The 23,824-nt window shown below is 38.4% G+C and overlaps 1 protein-coding gene and 1 non-coding gene across 2 annotated transcripts in view; one reads left to right on the forward strand and one right to left on the reverse strand.

Moving 5' to 3' along the window:
- The window catches only part of ASAP1 (ArfGAP with SH3 domain, ankyrin repeat and PH domain 1), a 356,486-nt gene that overhangs the window by 123,412 nt on the left and 209,250 nt on the right, over positions 1–23,824 (reverse strand). The window contains exon 5 of the mRNA XM_053558755.1: positions 23,083–23,228. Coding sequence (XP_053414730.1) covers positions 23,083–23,228 — 146 coding nt within the window. The remainder of the gene's footprint in view (positions 1–23,082; positions 23,229–23,824) is intronic.
- Positions 922–1,028, forward strand: LOC128564066 (U6 spliceosomal RNA). The gene has a single exon (XR_008373955.1). It is a non-coding gene; the product is annotated as a U6 spliceosomal RNA (small nuclear RNA).

Raw genomic sequence — 23,824 nt, forward strand, 5'->3', positions numbered from 1 at the left:
GATAGCACAGCTAGGGTGCTCAGGAAATACCTGTAGAAGAAATGGAATGAAAGACAGAATTGAGTGTGTACAAGGTTCTCTCAGGGCTATTCATGCTGATGGAAAGGTAAGTGCCTATCAGTAGGGGACTAGCTAAATTATGGAACTTCTAAACAACAGCCATAAAAATGAGAAAGCTCTTTACACCTAACTTTGAAAATAATTTCCAAGGTAATTTTTTATGTGATAAAAGCAAGTATAAAACAGTATTTATAGTGTGCAAGGATTTGTATAAAAAGAGGGAAAAACGCCTAAGCTTGAACTATTTTTGAAAAAATACAGTCTTCTGGTGCTGGTTCCTTCCAGGGACAGAAACTCAGCAAAGACATGGGATGGGAAAGGAAATTTTTTTTATTATTTATTTACTTTTTTGCAGTTTTTGACTGGGGCTGGGTTTGAACCTGCCACCTCCGGCATATGGGGCTGGTGCCCCCCTACCCTTTGAGCCACAGGTGCCACCCGGAAATTTTTTTTATTAAAAAAAAAAATTGTAACATGTAATACATTGCTTATTTGTAGTAAGTCAAAATTTAAAACAAACTATGAAAAGACAGTTACTACAAACCCTTTTAAATTTTTAGTCCTAAATTATGGTTTTCATCAATGCCTCAAATTCTTCGTGAAATGAATCAGGAAAAAGAAATATTTCTGCCACTTTGATCTGAAGGCTGTATTACAAAATAACAACAATAAAAGAATTATGAAACTCTGGTTAGTATGGAATGTGAGGGGTGTTCAGAAGGAAAAAGTCCCTCAAAAGCCATGTACTGATCACACAACACACACATAAGTCACCTTTTAATGTCATCACTGTGGTCAGGCACTGGGCGGGGAAGACTATGGCACAGATAGAAAACCCTGAGAATTAGGAATTTCTTTGTAGTGCTCGCTTTGGCAGCACATATACTAAAATTGGAACGATACAGAGAAGATTAGCATGGCCCCTGCGCAAGGATGACACGCAAATTCGTGAAGCGTTCCATATTTAAAAAAAAAAAAAAAGGAATTTCTTTGTAGTTATCTAGGAACATATTCTTGGGGAAGGTGATAAGAAACCAAGAAGGCAAAACATTATGTATAATTAATTCAGAATTTTCCCAGTAACAAGCCTATGAAAAGGCCACAGGGAGAAAAAAAATTAAAATTTACAAACTCTTTCCAACTTACTTCTCAGGAAAAAATAGATTATTTAACTTTAAAAAGTAGCAAAGGAGATCGTCTTAAGGGACAAGTGAATAGTAAGTACCTCAGTGCCATTACAAAGGTACAGACAGAGGTCAAAGAAGAAGAGGACCAATACCAAGAAGAGGGAATTTTTGGAAAATATTCACTGAAGAGCAAAACCAAGTTTCCTTCCTTAGAGATCTCAGCGAACAGAAAACCTATTTTCTCAGCTATTTTAAGGAATTGCTCTGCAACAGAGATGGATTACCTGACTTCACAGTCATGGGATTCTGTAACTTTCCTGTGTTTGTATTTCCAGCTCTTTCAGGAATCCTAGTTCTTTTATAACGCATGTCTTGAGTAAGAGTTTTGCGATCTGATGTGTAATTGTCATCTTCACAGCAACTTGATGCAGCCAATATGATATAATAATAATATGAATAGACAAGGTTCTGGGATCACCTTCGTTATTGTTAATGGATTTTTAAAAAAGCTTTTCAAACCTATTATATGATTATATAATTTCCCCATTCATTTTACTAAAATTCTATTGATTACCCTATTCCCATTTACTTAACTTCTAAACCATTTCTTTTCCTTTAAAGTTGAATTAACACAAGTTGTTTATATGATTCAAGTTTGCAAGAAGTTGAAGAGTATGTTTTAAAAGTACATCTTTTTTCATTTTATTAAGGAAATAACACATTAAAAATCATTTCAGGAATGATGCTTAGGTAAGATAAACATATTTTCCTTCCATACAAACTGCTGTTCAAATTCCTTCTACATAAAAGAGATATTTCCCCTGCTGATACATACATCAAGCCTGACTAGAAATTTAGAATAAATCAGAGGGAAGCTGAAGGCTACCTTTCATTATGCAAAACAGACTTGTTTAGGCAAGCAAGTGCAATTATTATTGGCTTTCATAAAACCATTTATTCCTTAAAATTGCTTCAACACTGCCAGACATTACACAGTCACTATAATCCCAACCTATGGAGATTATTTAATGAACTGCTTTCCTTCTACATACTCAAACACACAAATCTTTTGCTCTGATTTTTTTAATCCCTTTACAGCTTTATTACAAAGAAATGATCTCACTTATTATTTACTGATTTATCACCCGTCTTTCCTCATTAGAAGGTTTGCTTCTTATCTGTTCTGTTCACTAACTGATCAGACACCAAAGCAGGAGGGAAGAAGCCGCTGCTGCTGACACTGCAGTGTAGTTTCCAGCTCCAATCCCCACTACAGCCTTGGAGGGTACGTGCCCTTAAGGGCTCACCTGAATGACCGTGCCGCCCCGCTGGAGCAACCAACTGGCAAAAGGCAAGAGTCAGCCATGCCCGACAGATGGAGAGTGCAGCATAGCTCTACAAATGGCACCTCCATGAAACCTACACACACGTAAGGCTATTATTAATTAACCAGGACACATTTGCTTGCTTTGTCATCCTGCATTAATTCTGACATCCCCTCTCCACTGCCCATTGGTTTCCTCCCTCTTTCCAGACTGAAACAGTTCTCTGAAAGTAAGGCTAAAGCAAATCTGCTGACTTGCTCAACACGTTGGAAAATCCAATTAAAATAATGAGCCAGCTCCCCGCAGTTAAGTTTGCAATTCCATGGTATAAATTAGGTACTCTGTCTAGTGTGTTAACTCCTTCATGCTCTGGAGAGTTATTTATGGCCTTGAAACTATTTAAAGCTGGTGTCTTGTCAGTTGGCTGCTTTCTGTTTTTTTTTTTTTTTGTTTGTTTGTTTTTTTGAGACAGAGTCTCACTTTGTGGCCCTTGGTAGAGTGCTGTGGTGTCAAATCTCACACCAACCTCAAACCCCTGGGCTCAAGTGATCCTCTTGTCTCAGCCTTCCAAGCAGCTGGGACTACAGGTGCCTGCCACAATGCCCAGCTATTTTTTAGAGATAGAGTCTCGCTCTTGCTGAGGCTGTTCTCTAACTCTTGAGTTCAAGCAATTTACCCATCTCAGCCTCCCTGAGTGCTAGGATTACAACAGACATGACCACTGCGCCTGGCCCAGTAGGCTGCTTTCTAGGGTACTGTGATAGAGGCAAGAATCCCAGAGGCTCTTGGCCACTTATCACTTCTGGCCTAGGTGACTGGGAAAACTGTTTAACCTTGCTAGTGCTCCAACACCTTCTACTAGCCTTTGCCAGCTTGAGTGGACCGAGGCAGAACTGACACTAATAAAACTCCACTCCATACAAGGCCACAGAGCTGGATGCTTTTACAGGCATTATCTGATTAGCTGTTCCTGACAGCTCTATAAGATACTAGTAAGAAACCTGTTCATCCTCCCGCAGGTGCTTCACCATCTGTCTGGAACACTCTTCCTTTGGCTATTGGCTAAGAGTCTTCCAGTCTCGGCGTAACTTCCTCAGTAAGGCCCTGACCATTCTAAATAGGTCTCTTCTCTCTAATATCCTGTTAGTCTTAACCAGCTAGGTAAGTGGAGAAATCAAACCACAAACCAGGTCTAACTCCAAAGTCAGTGAACTATTTACAAATATTATCTTCGTACAGATATCAGAATGTTTAACAACTATATTACATACATGCAATGCACAACTATTTTTAGCCATTACTGACCTACATAAATTAAGATTTTATTTGATTGTATAGGCATTATAGAGAAGTAAACAAAATTTGCTCACAGGTGGATGGCACTCACAAATCCTAGATACATGAGAGTTAATGCTGGCACCTCACCCACTGCTTAAGGATTTCTTCTTTAACCGTCACAGCTGCCAGAGTGACCAGTGTTAGCATGGTCAAGCAAGTGACAAACACTTAGCTAGGTGTTTACTTGGGCGAGTCACTCAACTGTTTTAGGGACTACTTTTCTTCATTTGTGAAGGGGGAATGACAAGGTCAACACCATATGCTGTTAACAGGATTAGTCGATGAGATACGGTCAGTGGATGCTAATGCGTGCAAAATGCCTGACATCATGAATGTTAATAAAAGGTAACTATGTGTACTTCCATAACATTCTTTACACTTAAAGAAACTCAGCAGTAGAGAACTTTAATAAAAAAGCTGCAATGCTAGCATTTCTGGCCTGGAACACATTAAGGACAGCATTTCAGGTACTTTTAAAAAAGCTGGGGTGGAGGCTCCCAAGTTCCCTTTGTGTTGTACCAGATGCTGTCCACTGTAAGTCTCACAGCTCTGGTTTTCCTGCTCCATTCTGCATGGCAGTCTTTATAAACTATAAGGCAAAGCACCTCATTATACCATGTTCTGATCTAGGCGAGCCGCCTGAATCAGATTATTAAAATGACAGAGGGGACTATGTTTAACATATGTGACCTAAGTTTATTGCTCACGATAATTCTGTAAAATGGATCTTAGTCTCACAAGATCAATGAGGAAACAGGCTCAGAGAGGTTAAGTAACTTGTTCAAGGTCAAACAGTGAGTAAAGCAGATGTTCAGGTTATTAATTAAGGTTTTTACTGACTCTTAAGTCAATTCTCATTTCTCTTTGTGTCCTGCTATTACAGTAATCTTTTAAAGTGATGTATCATTAGCTTCTCACTGAACTGGATTCAAATCCAAACTCCTATTTTAGGTCTGGCCCTGCCAACCTGTCTCGAGTCCCTCTACTCATTCCCTCCACCCTCAACCCCCTTTTGGCTTCCTGACCCACAGAGCTCTCTCCTCTGCTTCACCATCTCCATCTGTCCGAAACATTCCTCCTCTGGCTTTGGCAAAGAGTCTTCTAGTCACCACGTAATTTGCTCAGAGAGACCTTGAACATTCTAAATAGGTCTTTTCTCCCTAATCTCCTGTTAGTCTTACAGTGGCAGAACAGGCTCCCTTTCACAGAGTACTGCACTTTAAAATGACATGTCTGTTCCTTTACTGTCAAAAGCAAAGCCTGTTGGAGGCAGGGGCTATGACTGTTTTGCCCATTGCCACGCTACATCAAACTCCTCCCACAACACTGAGATGTTATACGCACTAAATAAAATACTTGTTGGTTAAGTAAATGGATGAATGAATGCATTCTTCTCCAAACCAGGACAGCCATTCTGACATATAAAATGTTATAGAATCTGCATCCATCTTGGTCTTCCTGGAGTGCTCACACTGGAATAGGTAGGAGGCAAGACTCAGGAGAGGAATAACAAGGTTAGAACTGCTCCAAGGGCTGCCCCATCCAGTAGCCGACAGGCTTTGCTAGACAACTAGAAAACAAATACTCTTACAGCTTAAAATGTACTACTGAGATACAACTGAATACAGGAGGAAAAAAATCCAGAACAAATGGGTCAACAATTACAGGGAGATGTTGAAACTGCCTCAAAGCAGGGCAGTCCCGGCCCTCCACCCGACAAAGTAACAAATAAAAACAACTAAACACTTCTGTGATAATGCTGAAAGTTGGAAGGGTCAATTCATAATTTCTATCAAAATCCTCATGTTTTTTTGGTATAGTTCACAAAGCTCACCATGAAAGTTCTGGCCCAATATAAATACGATCTTTTGAAAAAGTCAAAAACCTCTCAAGAAGTGAGCCTCTTAATTTGCCCAGAGAAAGGGACTGGATACCTACTTGGGCACTGGCCTACCAGCAGTTTCCCTTTTTTCTTTCTTTTTTTTTTTTTTTGCAGTTTTTGGCCAGGGCTAGGTTTGAACCCACCACCTCCAGCATATGGGGCTGGTGCCCTGCTCCTTTGAGCCACAGGCACCACTCTTTTTTTTAAAAAAGAGGGTCTCACCCAGGCTTGAGTGCAGTGGTGTGATGATAGCTTACCACAGCCTCAAACACCAGAGCTCAAGAAATTCTTCCCACCTTGGCCTCCCAAGTAGCTGAGACTACAGGCACATGCCACCACAACTAACTGATTTTTTATACAGATGGGGTCTCACTATGTTGTCCAAGTTGGTCTTGAACCCCTTGCTTCAAGCGATTCTCCAGCCTTGGCTTCTCAAAGTGGCATGAGCCACTGCACCTGGCCCTAACTGACTTTTAAAATGATAGAGGAGGAGGAGAAATGAAAGTATGACGAACTAAATGAATGCAGTAATGAAGACGGGCATCTAGATAATTTATAATCACAAGATGGGCAGAGACTTCAAACTATTTTATTTTTGAGACAGAGTCTCACTTTGCCACTCTTGGCAGAGTGCCATAGCATCACAGCAACCTCAACTCTTGGCTCAAGAAATTCTCTTCCCTCAGCCTTCCCAGTAGCTGGGACTACAGATGCCCAACACAACACCTGGCTATTTGTAGAGATGAGGTCTCACTCTGACTCAGGTTGATCTCAAACTTGTGAACTCAGGCAATCCACCCGCCTTGGCCTCCCAGAGTGCTAGGATTATAGATGTGAGCCACCGTGCCTGGCCCAAACTATTATAGACAATGAAAAATAGAAAAAATAGAAATGTTCAAAAATAGGAGGCTGGGTAAATGAATTATAGTGCAAACATAAGATAAGCATTCTGTACAGTTTTCAGATTGTATGTTTGGGTGGAAAGTGCCTCTGAGCTCACAAACCCCTCTCCAGGGACTGGCAGAGCTCCTCGCTCCCAGCTGCAGACTCTGCCTCAATCAGGGCAGCTCTGCTTTAGGGGCTGTGAGCTTTCAACCGAGCACAGGTTCTTAGGCTATAGTATTTTACACAATAGGAAAAGTATTTTCAAAATACATAAATAAGTGTAAAACTGGGCTGTAAAATAAGCACTTCAGTAGGGATGCTATGGTGTAAAAAAATTACATAACTAAAAAAAAAAAACAAACCTGAGAAAAAAGATGTATAGTAAGCAGAAAAAAGGCAAGGAGGCTATATCCTTGAACAGTGGATTCTAACATTACTGGTGATTTTTATTTTAGCTCCCCCCGCTCCCCTATATTTCTCAAGTTTTCTACCATGATGGTAATTTTGTATTTGTACTTATTAAAAAGTATGACATAGAAACACAAGAGGGCGATAATCAACCAGCAGCCTCGTTCTCATTCAACTTACTCTTCATGAATACAAGATATAAATCAGATGGCACAGATAAAAGTAAAATAATTATTACAGTAAGTACTGAATTTGAAGGAAAAACGTTGCACCTTCTTTCTAACACTAGAGAACTCTAGATCTCTGTCCAAAATGATAGTCCTTCCTAGTGGCTCCCAGAGTGGGGTCCTTAGATCAGTAGTGTCAACATTAATTGGTAACTTGTAGGTATCGAAATCCCAAACCTAATTAATCAGAAGTTCTGAGAGTGGGGCCCAACAACCTAAGTTTTAACGAGCTCTTGAAGTATAATGAACGCAAGGTCAAATGTGATAGCCACTGCTGTCCATGTAGAAGAAAAACCAAAGTTCTTTCAGAGAAGGAAAGACTGTAAACCAGGGAGAGAAAATGACCTGTGTAATGTCTAAGGCATAATTACTAGGAAGGAAATAGAGAGGTAAAGAATCTGGGGAAGACTAGAGGAAAAGTACAAACCAAATTATACCATGTGCTAAAGGCGCAGGGACTGACAAGACTGAGTTTAAGTATAAAGCCTATTTTGCTGGAAATGTTAGAGAAAAATGGGTAGGTGTAGGAGTTATCAGGGAATATGATCATTCTTTAACTAAATGCAATTATATTTTGTCTAACTCAATTTAAGCAAATGGTGGGTTAGATTTAACATCATCTCCTACATGGAGTGGAAATGAAAGCACTATTCCTTTTCATTGTGGGCAACATCTGATTTCATCTGAAGATAATTACATAGAAAGAGGGAGCGGCTAAGATTTATAAGACCAAGAAAATGAGAAAGTAGAAGGGGAAAACTTGTACAGCTAGGCCTTGGTTTGAGAAAGGCATGCCTACCCTAAGTATTTCTGTACTGGCCTACAAAAATTGCCTGTGGAAGAAGATGAAGTCATTGGTGGGGGTGTGGAGGACCATCTAGGAAGGGCCTTTGAGAAAATGAACACTGGGGAGGGGAGGGAATGGGAGGGATAGCAGGGGACAGTAGGGGGACCACACCTATGGAGCACATTGCAAGTACAAGTTGGATCCATCACGTGTAGAACACAAATGTCCTAATACCATAATTGGGTAAATGAGGTGAAAGCTATGTTGATGATATGATGTAAGCACTCCAATTTGTACAAATAATCAAATGAAAATGGCATAAATGTATTTATGATCTATGTACAAAAGACTTAATAAAAAAACTTCCAAAAAAAAGAAAAAAGAAAAAATGAATACTTTTGAAAACATATCATAAGCAGTTTGTGACAAAAGGGGGCTTGCTAGCGCCGTGGTTCTCAACCTTCCCAATGCCGTGACCCTTTAATACAGTTCCTCATGTTGTGGTGACCCCCAATCATAAAATTATTTTCATTGCTGCTTCATAACTGTAATTTTGCTATAGTTATGAATCGTAATGTAAATATCTGATATGCAGGATGTATTTAGGCGACCCCTGTGAAAGGGTCATTCGACTCCCAAAGGGGTCACGACCCACAGGTTGAGGAACTGCTGCTCTAGAGCTTCTTTTTCTTTGGGTCACTGAGAAATTCCAGCAAAAGTGATGTGCTGGAATTGACTGTATTTCCACACAGTTCACACATAGGGAAGTGGGGAAAAGTGATGGGAAGTAGAAAAACGGTACCCAATCACTAAAAATAACTTGAAAATTAAGGTTTCCTTAGTTCAATCTCTCCTTTATCTGCTATTCTAGTTCCCTACCAGGAGCTGTTCACTATAATGATAATGTTAGTTCTTGACAACTTCCAGACCTTTAATTTCATTTCCATGCATGTCATCTACAATTTGCTATGTTTAGACTAGAACAAAACCATATTGTAAGCAACATCAAATCACATTTTCCTCGACTCTATTAAGCACCTTTAGCATACGCTGTGTTTTATAACATCTAATTTTTAATTCAGGATGCACCTTAACACAATTTAAAAATCAAATAAAACAAACATATACAAGCACACATACAGGGCTTACATGTGCTAATAATTCACCACTGTTTGGGGGTAACTTATAATAAAACAGCCATCTGCTGATCCCTTTGCTTGGGCTGCCCTGTCCTGTCTGCGTGGTCTCCACGTTTTAAAATTGTTTTGACTTGATCCTCATTGAAATTTTCAAAATTCAAAGACTCCATTTAAATGGTGACTATGATAGTCAGTTACTTGAAATACTTCAAAGCCTGGCAGAAAAGGAATCTTCTTAGATATTTCCTGTGCAATTGCTGCCAGGAAACCAAATAAAAGTTTTCCCTACTTGTGCAAAACCAAAAGCAGGATGTTTTAAACAGTCTGGTCCTACAGTCATGCCCACCTTTCCCTGTAACATTAAGTAGTGCTTCAGAGTAAACTACTAAAATATGTCGTACAAGCAATCTTTTAAACAGAAAGTGAAAATCAGTCTTACTGCAGAGTAGGCACTTGATAAATGCTGGCTGAGCAAGAACACACTTCAGAAAGCAAGTCTGTTTCTTTCTTAATACTAAATACAGACTTTCCCCTCATTCTCTATCCAGTGTATCAACCACTGCTTACTGTTGTTTAATGTTTGCTTAATATTAATGTTTCCATTTAAGGAAAATGGCCTCTGTTAGCATAAAAGAATAGAGTTTCCTAAGTATCTATTAATTTTTTATAGCTCAGATCAAGGGTCCCTCTTCCTCAAAGCCTTCCTTCGTAGCCCCACTTTCTAGATGAATGAATAAATGCATGAATCTGCCACTGGCAACCTAGCTCCACTACTGTGGAGCAGAGATTTGAACTCAGTTTTATCTGATTTCAAAGTCAAGCTATTTCTGCCAATTCTCTGAACTTTCCATTTGCTTCACCCAGCTGGGACAATTAGGTCAATAAAAAGCTCCACTCATTTTTAATGGAAGATGTAGTAAGATACTACCCTGTTTCCCCGAAAATAAGATATCCTCCAAAAATAAGACCTACTTATAGGAAAGATAAGACGTCCCCTGAAAATAAGACCTAGCGCATCTTTGGGAGCACACCTTAAAATAAGACACTGTCTTATTTTCGGGGAAACAGGGTAGTTCATGGTTGAATCAGTGGACTAGTTCTTCATGTTTAAACCTGAAGTTACCAAAGGCACCACAGAGTATAATCTAAAACAAAAAGAAGAGGCAAAAAGGCAACTAACCTAAAAAAAGCAGGGTGGGGGTGGGGAGGGGGAATTACACACTGAAGTATAAATTAGAAATAAACCTAGAAGGGAAGAAGTACCATGAAATGAAACTTAAAATGAACAGTCACAGCAAATGAAAAGGATAATCTCTGATCTAGTAAAACACAAGCAGTTCAATGGGAAGTTAATGAGTTAATGTTCCTTATGTAAGAAAGTCTGTGCTCAAATAAGTCACACTGAATTGGACAAATTTATTATAGGCTGTCTCTGAGCACTTAAGATAGAAATGTGCACTATCTCCAATGGTAGTACATGTAATGCTTCTCAGTCCATAATTCTCATCAAAGAACAAGGCACAAGATTAGCATTTCTGTCTCTGATGCTCTTGTTCCCAGGCAAGGAGCCAGAGGCACTGGGCACACCATGGCCACTGCATACAGTTGTGTAGGGTGTATGCAGCTCAACACACCCAGCTTGTGGCCTGTACGGTGAAAAATGAAACCCAGCCCTTCCCTCACCAACACATGTTCTTTGGTGCTGGCTGCCATCAGCCCAGAAGGGTGTACCAGGCTGGATGACAGTATCTCTCAGTAATCTGAGCCTGGGTCTGGAGTGGGTGGCCTCGTCTGAGGGCTGTGGTAAGTCAAAGAGAGGAGAGACTTAGAGGCAACGTTCTGTGGAAGAATCCAGAACCAGTTGAGGATAGAACATTTAATCTGAGGCAGCTGGGAAGAGCAGGAGACTGTAGATAAAAAGCCATGTTTGGGATGAAAAATTGGAAATCAAGAAAATGTGGAAGGGGGTCAAAGGAGTGAATTGAGGGCAAAGTCTGACAGAATTCTCTGAGCCAAGGAAAGTATCTGCTTTTGCTTTTTATAATGCACCTCCAGGTCTGGTCCTGGGGAAAGAGCTCTGAAGGCTTCTGGGACAAAGCTCCTGCAGACAGAGGCTGTTAATTATCTCCAAATGGTGTTTGGTCCTTGTTACATCATTGCCAGTGTTTTATTTGGTCTTCTTCAATTCAATACAACTTTATACTTTAATTTTTATTTATTTATTTATTTTTATTTTCTCTATACATATACATGTGTTTATTTGGTTTCCACTTTTTGCCTTTACAAAATTAAAAAGGCTTAAAACTTAATAACAGTAAAATATTTAAGATAAGGACTAGAAACAAAAACCTCATAAAGAATGAACGAAGATAAATACATTCAGAAAAGAAATCAGACGAATGCTGCAACGAAATAGTGAGCAATAATAATAATAATAATAATGCAAAAAAGGTAACATTCACATTGTCAGATAAGAGTATGGTTATCATAGAATGCTTTGACTCTGAGGTTCAGTATAGAGTCATTAGTTAACTTCTTATTTTTTCCCCCCAAAGTCCCAAAAAATACACAACTAATATTTATAAATAAAAATAAAAGATAATTTTAAAAAAAAAAGATCATGCCAAATCTTATAGACAATAGAAAAAAAGAAATATTTCAAAATCATTCTACTTCATCGGGATACACCTGATACTTTAATTTTTAAAACCAAGTTTTACACTATGTCCATAAAAGGATGCCTGTATCCTTGGAGAGACAAGACAGTATACTCTAGAGCAGACCAACTGCGTTGAATGCTAGCTCTAGTATCTACTTCACACTTTAGGACTCAAGTTCTCTCAACTCTTAAATAAGGATATGATAGTAGGGGAGCTGTGAGGCTATATATAGATGCAACAGAAACAACAATGCTCACCAAATACTTCATTTGCTCCCTTTTATTTCCTGAGAGCCAAGAACATAATTAAAACACCTGATTACATGCAAAATTCACAAGCTGAAATTTTTCCACACCCGGGAAAGCTGTAGAATGTCTTCATGATTCTCCCAGAGGTCCCCAAATTTTTTACATAGGGGGACAGTTCACTGTCCCTCAGACCATTGGAGGGCCGACTACAGTCTAAAAAAAAAAACTATGAACAAATTCCTATGCACACTGCACATATCTTATTTTGATGTAAAAAAACAAAACAGGAACAAATACAATCACACCACCTCATGTGGCTCATGGGCCGTAGTTTGAAGACCTCTGGTCTAATCTCTCTCTTTCCCTGCCATGGCAAACCCTGTAGAGAAGAAAAAACCTCCATCTGCCTACTTCTAGAGTTACTGCTACTGTAAAGACCAGACCCCCTTCGTAGACATGTAACACGAGGAAGAAATAAACCATGTTGAGCCATGGAGATTTAGGGGTTAATTTATTCCTGCAGCTAGGACCTAGCCTGCCCCAAACAGTATAGTACATACACTGCTCAAAACAGTGCTTGCAGGCTGGGCACAGTGGCTCACACCTGTAATTCTAGCACTCTGGGAGGCCAAGGTGGGTGGATTGCCTGAGCTCAGGAGTTCAAGACCAGTATGAGCAAGAGCAGGACCCCATCTCTAAAAATAGCCGGGCATTGTGGCAGATGCATATAGTCCCTGATACTCAGGAGGCTGAGACAAGAGCTCAGGCGTTTGAAGTTGCTGTGAGCTATAACGCCACAGTACTCTACCCAGGGTGACAGAATGAGACTGTCTCAAAAACAAAACAAAACAAGACAAAAAAACAAAACAAAACAGTGCTTGGCATGTAGTTAGCATAATATAAATAAGTTGTTATTAGTATTACTATTATTGTAAGCAAAAGTTAACCATAAAAAAACCCTGAAAATTTTACTTGCCCGAAGGCTCTGAGGATGAGACCAGCTGCTATCTCTTAAAAAAAAAAGATATCAATAAGCAAATGTTAGAGACACCCAAAGCAATCCAGGACCAATCAATTAATCCCCTTGAAGTTCAGTCCGCTCTTAGGGCCAATGAAGCGCTCCTCCAACAAGTGACTGGTTTCTTTCTCCCCTTTTCCGGCCTTCTTTTCTTCCTTCTTCTTGCACAGAACCACAGCTCTAACGCGTTCTGTCCCTTCCAGAGTACCCAGATGCTGTTTGATGGGTCTGTGTTAAGTGAACTAATTCTTCACAGCCACATATCATACACACAGTTTTAATAAAAAGCACCACTGATTACATGCAAAATTCACAAGCTGAAAATCCAATCCTATTTAAAATGTATAATTTGAACTCTTACTTAAAGACCCTTAAAAAGAAAAAGGCCCATCCCCAAGGCAAGCCCCCAAAACCAAACCATTTTCAAATTCAGTCTGGGGTACACTTAGGATTTCTGTATACTGGACGTACTTAAGACCAGGTATATCTGTACTGATGAATGTAAAATTCAAACAGTCAGTTATGGCCTAGATATACAACAAAATACTAGACAGCCTATTCAGGCAATTTTGCAATTTTATTTACATATCATGAAGGGCTATCAAGCTTCATAAAAAAGTTTGAAAATTTATGTATAAAACACATTTGTTTTGCCTTTATTTTAAACTCATTTGGCAGCAAAACCTGAATTGAGCTGACTCTACTTGGTTGGTGAACTCTGACTAGGCTTGACTGGGACTCTTCACCGTTTTCACTTACTTTGCTTCCTGTGAATGTGCACACATTTCACTGCAGAGACAAACCGTGTTTAATGAAAGCACCTAAGTAAGATGTCACTGGATGGAGTGTTAGATAATATATGGCACATGCACCTTGTTAATTTAAAATCTGCACAATTCTGAATTTTGAAACACATCTAACCCCAGCATTCTGGATAAGATACTATGGGCCTGGATGAGATATATATCTATATATCTACGTATCTGTAGATACATAAAATCCATATATTTTTATGGATATAGATCTCTATATTCCTACAGATACTGCAACTAATCAGTGTCTTGAAAGTCTATAAAGTGTTACAAAGACTCGACTATACTCTTAAATGAAACGGAAGTTAGAATTATGTAATGATCTTTGTGATTTTCCACATTTCTGAAATTTTTATAGCAAACATGTATGACTTTTATAATAGAAGGAAAAAAGAAAAGCCTCTCCCTCTTAGTCACCCACCCATTCACCCGTCCACATAGCTGGATCTCATTTTACAAAATGTCCCACAATATCACTCAGCAGTGAAGCATGTCAGGACACAAGGAGGATGCACAGTAGATTACACACCGAAACCTTCTAATCATGGGCTACCATTTTGCAAAAAGATGAGTTTTTAAAAAATGTATTACATAGTTCAAAATTACCAATTTACTGTTGAGTATACCCATGCTCTCTACACTTAATATTTCAGTGACAAACTTGAGAAATAATTTGCTTGCTATAAATCTAGATTGAACCTGGACAACTCCAGCACTTCTCATTTACAGGGAAAGAAGAGAAAAATAAAAAATAAAAAATAAAAAAAAAAGTTCAACCCAAGCCACAATGCCCTGCAGTCAGAGATTGCCAACAGGAAATGCTATATAGCTGTAGAAATCTTTGCTTTGCTTCAACAGCTCTGAAGCAATAACTGTCCTCCAACTGATAAACTCAGGCTCTTATGCAATCTAGAGAATTGGCTAAAAAGCTTTGGGAAGAGAAGGTACCAGATGAATGAAGTATCCTGGTTGGACTACAAAGGTCTGGGTCCCTTCTTACTGTCTTAAAAATGTTTACATGGATGGAGCTGGAACATATTCTTCTTAATAAAGTATCTCAAGAATGAAAGAAAAAGTATCCAATGTACTGAGCCCTACTATGAAACTAATTTATGGCTTTCATATGAAAGCTATAACCCAGTTATAACCAAGAATATGGGGAAGGGGGAGAAGGAAGGGGGAGAGGGAGGGGAGGGAGGGGGATTGGTGGGATTACACCTGCTGTGCATCTTACAAGGGTACATCTGAAACTTAGTAAATGTAGAATATAATTGTCTTAACACAATAACTAAGAAAATGCCAGGAAGGCTATGTTAACCAGTGAGATGAAAATGTGTCAAACTGTTTATAAAATTAGTGTATGGTGCTCCATGATTGCATTAATGTACACAGCTATGATTTAATATTAATAAAAAAATACATATACTAAGACAGAAAAAAAGAATTTTAATGTATTTTTCTAAAACTTACACTACCTTAAGGACTCTCAAAGGGTATGTCATTTAAGTGGTTTTCTTGTCACTTGAGAATCTATTTCAACCTACCAGTTACCCCCTTTCTGACTCACTTTGTGGTTTGGGAACTAAGTGGAGGCAAGTCTCTGTTGACTCTTTAACTTCACTGCCAGGATCACAGGCAGGGGCGCCTGATGCTGGGAGTAGAGCAAACCCAGCAAGCAGTGGTTTTACTGCTTTCCTTTCAGTGGTTAAGAAAGAACAGATGGAACATAATTTTTTGTACTGTGCATTTAATCAAACAGCAAAAAAAAAACCTTAGAAACTCAAGAGCAGTCTGCCTTGTCTTTTTTCACCCACAAGGAAGTTACATTGTAAAACAAAAAAACCTTTGTCATTAATACATTAACTGCTAAGGAGGCCCTCAAAACAGGAGTGGGATGTATAAAGAAAGGCCTGGACACATGAAATGCCAGGTGTTCAGGACCAACAAACTGTTCTGGAGCTGGCTTAGATTAGGAAGGCATCTTTAACCAGGGGAAGGTAAGTTCAGAGAGATAATAAATCAGCTAAAGAAATATTTCTAATAACTTTTTAATGTCACTATTTACTGAAGCATATTCTAGGAACCAAACACTATGGTAGGTACTTAACATAAATTTCTACAAGTGCCACTAGAATGCAAACCCCAAGAGGCTGCAGCCCTCACCTGTGCTCTTCTTACGCCTGTATCCCTAACTGCCTAAACACATTATAAATAGTTGAATGACTCATACATGAAAACAACAAGGAGGTATTATTAATCCCATTTTACAAAATTAAAAAAGCTAGGACTCAAAGAACTCATATAACTTCACAAGACCACACAGGTAAAATGCTGTTGGATAATTATTTTTACCCATGTCTCCTTAAATTCAAAGCCTATGCACTTAAAACCACATCACAAATAGATTAAAAACAACATAGATATTGTCCATATTTCTCTGGCTTTTCACCACTAAGAGGCAGCATTCCCCAGACTTGTTCAAACATGACTGATTCACTTCTGGGAGGAAACAGACCTTTAACTAGCAGAAGGAATTCACTAGGAGAAAGACTGGTTTAGAAAACCTACAAACGTGCAAAGGAAATGGGCTGAGGATTACAGCTCACTTGTCTCAAGGAATGTCGGAGAAATGAGAGTTTAATTTTTTGCTCTGTATGTTTTACACTGAAACACTTTCCCTTCTTTCCCTCCCTGACTAGAATTTGATGGCTTATATTTGTATTTAAACTTATTTTGGAAAAGTTATAGACTCATGAAAAATGTCAAAAATAGTAGACTCGTCCCTATGTTCATCAACGAGCTTCCCTAATAGATGTGCTAAATAATATGTTAACAAAACCAAGAAACTGACTCAGCAAAATTAATTGAACTACTGAATTTCACTGGGTTTTGCTCTCTCTCATTTTCTGGTATGTCTTTGTGTATAGTTTTACGGCATTTTATCTCACGAATAGATTAGCACAAACACTACCACCAGGACAGACAGCTACTGCACAAGACAAAGGCACATCCTTGGGCTACCTCTTCACAGTCACACCACTGCACCTCTGCTAACTACCGACCTGCTCTCCAACACTGTAATTTCCCATAGTTTAGGCTTTAATCAGAAAAATATGCAAATGGCAAGGTTATCTTATTAGAAGTCACTCTTGTATGGAACTTTATTTGACTTTAGGGTGGCAGAACATGGAAAGATAAAAGACATTCTGGTATGTGCTTGAGTAGTCCTCAATCCTATTCCTGCCCCAGACCTGGAGGATACTTCCATCAAACAGATGCCCCCGAACTGTCTCTCACAACAGGGAGAGAATGAGGCGGAACTGCCCCAGATGAGGAAAAACATCAGACGGGGCTCGTGGCTAAGGCACACTCTTGAGCTTCTGAGTCATGACTTGCCCGAAGTTGGGGAAATGTGTATGCTCTCGTGCCAGCATTATGTGAAATCTAGCAAATACAAGGTTTTCTAGAACATACGATTTCATATATTTGGGAGAAAAAAAAAATCACAGAAAAGAGGACCAGAAAGATAAACTTCAATGTCAAAAATGGTTATCTCTGGTTAAAGAGAATATAAAAGAGGAATTGTTAATTTTCTCTGTATTTTTCTACGTTTTCTCCACTAGGTACATGTTCTTTTTATAGTAAGAAAAAGAATACGAAGTCCCCTGCAGTAGTTATTTGTACCATAGTAGTATTAACATTAATGTAGTTTATTAATACCATAACAATCGAATGTGTGAATCAAGGACTTCTCAGGTTACAAAATTTTTCACATGAATAGTATGATTTGATCCTCACACAACCAACAGGGCACCACCACCCCCTGTCCAATTCTGCCAAAGAGGAAATTTAAGTTTATAAGTTAGGCAATAATAATCCACTCAATAACAGGACTGCAAACATAACAAAGCCTTTATTTTGATATTAGTGGTTCTCAAAGCATATCTCCCAGTCCCCTGGACAGTCCTCAAGGTCAAAACTATTTTCATAATAATATGAGGTTATCCTATTTTTTTTCATTGGGTTGATGTCTGCAGTGACAGTGCAAAGTAATGGTGGGTAAAGCCACTGATGCTTGAAGTGTGTATAAAGGCATTGCCACAAACTGAAGTCACTGAATCTTCATAGTCATGCTCTTCTGGTAATAAAAGAAAAGGCCATTTTCATTTAAGAACGCCCATGATAAAAGAGAAAAAAGTGCTGACTTTATCACATCTCAACCCTTGAATTCATCTTTTTTACATTCCGTTTGATGAAATAGGAAAGTATGTATAAAGCACTTCTAAGGCATACTAAAATATGGTGGTTGTCTTGAGAAAAAGCACTTATACAATTTTTTGAGTCACACACTGAACTGATGACTAGTTTTGTTTTTAGCGAAACACCCATCGTTTCTTTACAGAACTAGCACACTCTGGTTATCCAGACTTTGGCATTTGCCAAGCATTTTCTTGAAAATGAATGAAGTGAGCCTATCACGTCAAGGTAAACAACTGATAGTATTTATTGCTAATGATAAAACTTAAGCTTTCAGGGAAAGTCAAAATATTAGAAAACTTGTATTGGCCATCATGAGCTTAGCAGCTTCTGAACACTTAATTTACATGGTTTCAGAATCCTATCACTAATAATTTTTAGACAGTAATTCTTTGTCAAGTTTTTATGTAGTGTCAAAGAATACCCGAGATGGCTCTTAAAAATACTCTTTCCTTTTCCCAGTACAGACCTGTATAAAGTATTATTTTTCGTCTACTTCAACCAAAAAAATAAACTACAACAAAATGAATATAGAAGCACATGTGAGAAAACAGCTACCTTTTATTAAGTCGACTTAAAGAGATGTGCAAAAATATAAAGCAATGCTGAACTTATTTTTTTTTTATTGGTTTGAGAAAATAGTTTTTTCATAAAAAATAGATTACAGAACCTCCATAGTTTACCATTTCCCTATGGTGACCTAATTTTCATAAACTAGACACGTACCACATGTACACACACAGTAGGCCTCATTCCTTATGTTGACCAATTTGTTAGACTCCCTTGGGTCATCAACTCATATGTTCTACTGTATTTAGGGTAAGACAAAGTGGGTTTACCATTTTAAAATACATTAACACATTTAAAATATTCCTCAGTTTTCTTTTCTATGATAGTATATCTAGCTAGAATAGTCCACGTAAATAAAAATGAATTGGTACTCTTGATCATTTTTAAGATTGGGGTCCTAAAATTGGTATGTTCAGGAGTTCTATTTCTTCATGATTGAGTCGTGAGATGTTGTAGTATTCAATAAATGGTGCAGGGAAAACTAGATGGCCACATGCAGAAGAATGAAACAGGACCCCCCATCTCTCTCCACTCACAAAAATTAATTCAAGATAGATAAAAGACTTAAAATGTAAGGCATAAATCCATAAGAATTATAGAAGACAATATGGGCATACTTATAGATATGACTCAAACATTACAAAAGCAATCTATATAACCAAAGACACTTGTACCCCCTTAATATTTTGAAATTTTAAAAAAGAGTATTAAAAACACAGAAGATGTGAGTAACACGGAAAGCCTACATATGTGAAGCAAGGTGTCAGGAACTGTGCTTCCCTCATTTCAATGCAGTCCTGGCACTACCAACAAATACAGTATTATTTCCTTTTACAGATATGGAAACCAGCGTTAGAGAAGTTAAGTGATTTTCCTAAGGCTATAAAACTAAAGCTATAAAGTTGGTCAGTCAGGAGCTGGGATTTTAGGTTTGAGACCAAAACCTATGATTATCTGACCACTGACACATCACAGCCTCTCGAATCCCCTGTTACGAGGTAGAGTAACTTTTTACAAGAATCATTTTCTATAATTCGGGAGGTGGGAGTAAGAAAAGCAAGTTGCTTTAAAACTGACTTTGTGCTTAATAACTCTGGTATGAGTTCACAGAGCAATCAGTTCTAATTTTAATCAGTTTCGCCGTTCTCAAATTAAAATCAGCCTTAGCCCTGTGTGATGTTAATGCCAGCTTTCACATAACATCTCACTTGCACATCATACCTTCTACAATCACTGACAGTTCAGAAAAAGAAAAAAATCCCATAACCATCTAAACAGTGGCTGACACAGTTACCATCACTTAGTGCACTGATTATTTTCCAAGACCACCCCCCAAAACTCTTAACAGAATACACCTGCGGTACTGATTGCTTCCAACTATCAAAAGTTTTCCCTCATTGAGCAAAAAACTAAGGTTTGCCAAAAGCTGAAATCTAGCATTGAGATTTGTCCTCAAAATCTATCCTTTCCTTTTCCTCTATAAGTAATGTTTTAGTATAAACTATTAAAATATGCTTTATAAGCAATACTTTAATTAGAAAATGACATGAATTTTCAGTTCTCAGCACAGATCTTGTAATGTAATACACATTTGGTACTTGCTGGTACAATTCACAATGTCTAAATAACAGTAATAGAAATATCTTCTATTACTTTAATCTCTACATTTCAACTATATCAATTATTGCTTAATGTTTCTATCCTTCAGTAGCCTCTTCAGAGAATCTTCTGGGTTCCCATGGTGAGCATGCCAGAGCTCCAACAGAGTGGGGCTCTTCCTACTCCTCAGCTGGGGACTTATAGGTGCTGCAAACAAATCCAGACCCCCTAGCCCCGTGGCTTGCTCTGAGCCCTCTGCTCCAAGGCGTGGCCCTTATCAATCTGTCTAGTTTGCTCCTCCCTTCCCTGGAAAATCATAAAAGGAAGCAGCCAGCTGCCAGCTGTTGACAGGTTGCATCCGTGCTGGGACTGCCTTTTTATTCAGTCAGAATAATGTTCCTTTAGTGACCAAACTACAGTGCAAACTGATTCTTTTACCTACTCCTCATCAAGAATGCCACTGCCAACTTCTAAAAAAAAATGTTTTCATTTTCTTAAGTGAATTTGGTTTTCCAGAAATTTCACTTAGATCTTTCTTAGGCTTCTACTTCTTAAAGGGGAGGGAAAGGGGCTGTAGCTTGGGGCACGTCTAGTGGAACAGCAAGACTAACACTTCACACAAGGGAAATAGCACAACCAGGCGTAAGGTCACAGAAGGCCAGAGTAGAGCAGTAAAGACAATGGTTCAGAGACAAACGTTTGGGTTCAAGTCTGCAGTACTTACTGACAGTATGAGTGACCAGTTATGTAATCTCAAGATGCCTCAGTTTCCTCATCTGGATTAAAGGTATAACAACCATAGGACTGTTATAATGTCTTAAGTGAGACAATACACATAACACCAAGCACAACGCCAAGTTCACCAAACTGTTCAATAAATACCACTTATTTCTGTACAGAAATAAGCAATGTATTAGGTAAGCAAATGGAGACAAGTGTTTGCTTGAATGGCCACTAACTTGGACATAAGGCAGATACGCAGTTAAAAGGAATCTGCAGTTTAGCAAGGTGTAGAAATGGATTGGTCCAGAAACTTGGAGATGATGACTCTTGACTTAAGCCAATACTTTTGGTCTCCTGAAACTAAAGCAGCAAGATACCCATGTGAAAATGGCTGTCTCAGGTCAAACAGAACTCTGAGAAAGTCTTTTTCCAGTTATTCCAAAGTGAATTGTCAGAGCCTTGTTTCGCTTCCTTCCTTTCCACCACACCAGGCCTTGAGTAAGGCCAAGAAAGGGAAGCGATGTGCAGAGGGAAGGGGAAACTAGAGGGTCCTCTCCAAACAGAAGACATTTAAGTAAGATTTACAGAAATACCGTGATTTTAAAAACAAACCCCAAAGTACAGTAAGTTCAAAATTATCCTTTCTCAAGTTTTAGAAAATACAAAATATTCTATTTTCAATATTCATTCTCTTTCAGATTAGCTGATTTACTGTGCTAGACTAAATCAATGGCATAAATCACCAATTACAATTAAACTGCCAGGCAGAAATACATACATGCATATATATACATGTATTGCTCTATTGTGAAAGAAAAAGAGTTTTCTGATTGACTGAATATTCGGGTTAACAGATTGTAGAAAGGCAGTTTTCATTTTTCAAAAAGGTGTTGTCTGTAAACTAGCCATTTGTAGCCAATGGATTTATGATAAGTTTATCATCTAAGGCCACAGAAGCCCATCTGATATATTAGTAACTGACTCAGGCAAAGATAACTCGAGTTTGCATTCTGGACCTTTAAAGGAGATAAAGGTATGATGCTGAAAGACAGAGAGAGAGGAGAGGAAATAGCTCCTTTTCTCCATGGCAGGGCTAACTTGGAGGAAAAGTATGATATAAAGTTATACTTTGGCACTTTACGACCTCTTTGTACACCTACTCTTGGGCACGTAAAAGAAAAGAGACTTGATTAAATTAATTCACGTGCAAGTATGAGTGGCTTTCAAAGAAAAGACTTCTACAAAAAACCTCAAACTCCCCCAAAGACAACCCGCTCAAATGGCTAGTACAAGCAGTGCTGCACAGAACCCTTCTCAGTGTGAATACGGTGTGAGGGCTGGGGAAGGGGGTACAGCACAACAGTGATGCTGAGGAACGGCTGCCCCACAAACAGATTTCTCCATCTGTCTAACCCCTAACCTCCATTTCTGCATCTGTCTCCTAGAGTCAGCCCCTCTAACATCCGAGATTTTCAGGGATTCTTCCTGTCATCTACTTCTGAAAACACAGGTTCCCTAAATTTCAAAACCTTTTTCTTGGTAGGGGGTTAAAAGGATGTGGGGAGTAAGAGGAGGTTCATTATTCGTAAATCAGGTACCAAAGTGTATAATCACCTTCACACAAATGAGATATACTTTCAATGTGTATTTCCAACATATGTTTGATGCAAAAATCATCACTTCTCTAATTAAACAAAAAGCAAAAGTTGCTAAATGTTACCTTAAAAAAAAAAAAATCAATGGTAGAATGTGGAAGAGAATCCAGGTGAAGTGGTTTCTCAGCTTAAAAAATCTACTGTATCAGCTGGGCCAAAGGTACACCTTCTGGGAATTTCACAATGGGATTTTCTTTAAATGTGACTTCCACATTTAGGACTAAAAAGATGTCTATTTTTTATTTTTCACCCGCAAGGACTGAGGGTAGAGGGGAAAGAATTATTGAACTGTTCTCTTTAGATGATCTTATGCTTTGCTCAAGTAGTAATAACTCTTTTTAATCATGTATGAAATGGCTTACCAGATTTTTCAGCAGAGTGGACAGTTCCTTCGTAAGGGTAGAAAATTTGACAAAAGCGGTGCCAAGGTCAGGGTTGTCTCGACTTAAAAAATTACTCCCAAACTTATCAAGAACTTGTGCATAGTTTTCTTCATTTTGTACATGATCTGAAAAAAAGAGAAGAATCTAAGCTATTAATTGCCACAACAAAGAGTTATTTTGCCAACTGATCACTAGAAACACTCAGAAAAGGAGAACATTTACTTATTGAACCTCTTTTAACTTTATTAAAAGAGGTTTCTCTTTTTCCTTTCATTTCATTTGGCTCATTTATACTTCAGTTAATCCACTGACTCCCCAGAGATTGAAGGGTCAAATTATCAATGCATTTTCAAATAATTAAAAAACTATGATCATCAGAGCACAAGGAGAAAAATCCTAGAAAGCCAGTCTTGGATTGCAAAAGAAAAATCCTTATGTTCTAACAGGTTTTTGTTTACAACCAGTTTTTATTTCCTTTGATTTTGTCTGACCCAGGTCTGAGAAATGGCATTTGCAAAATGCTTTTCACATACCATCTCTTTCTGCAAAATGTTCCATCTTGCATCAGGTGGATTAGGTTGGAAGTATGGTTTTATTACCTGTGAGCTGGCTACCTTACCAGCCTTTTAACTTCCATGCCTGCTACTTTAGCCGGCACGGAGGCAGCATTAGTCAAACTGTGAATAAATTTGTCCTTCCTGAATTTTTGTTTTCTAATCTA

This window comes from Nycticebus coucang, chromosome 13 (assembly GCF_027406575.1).
Source record: "Nycticebus coucang isolate mNycCou1 chromosome 13, mNycCou1.pri, whole genome shotgun sequence".
In the NCBI taxonomy this organism is placed as follows: domain Eukaryota; kingdom Metazoa; phylum Chordata; class Mammalia; order Primates; family Lorisidae; genus Nycticebus; species Nycticebus coucang.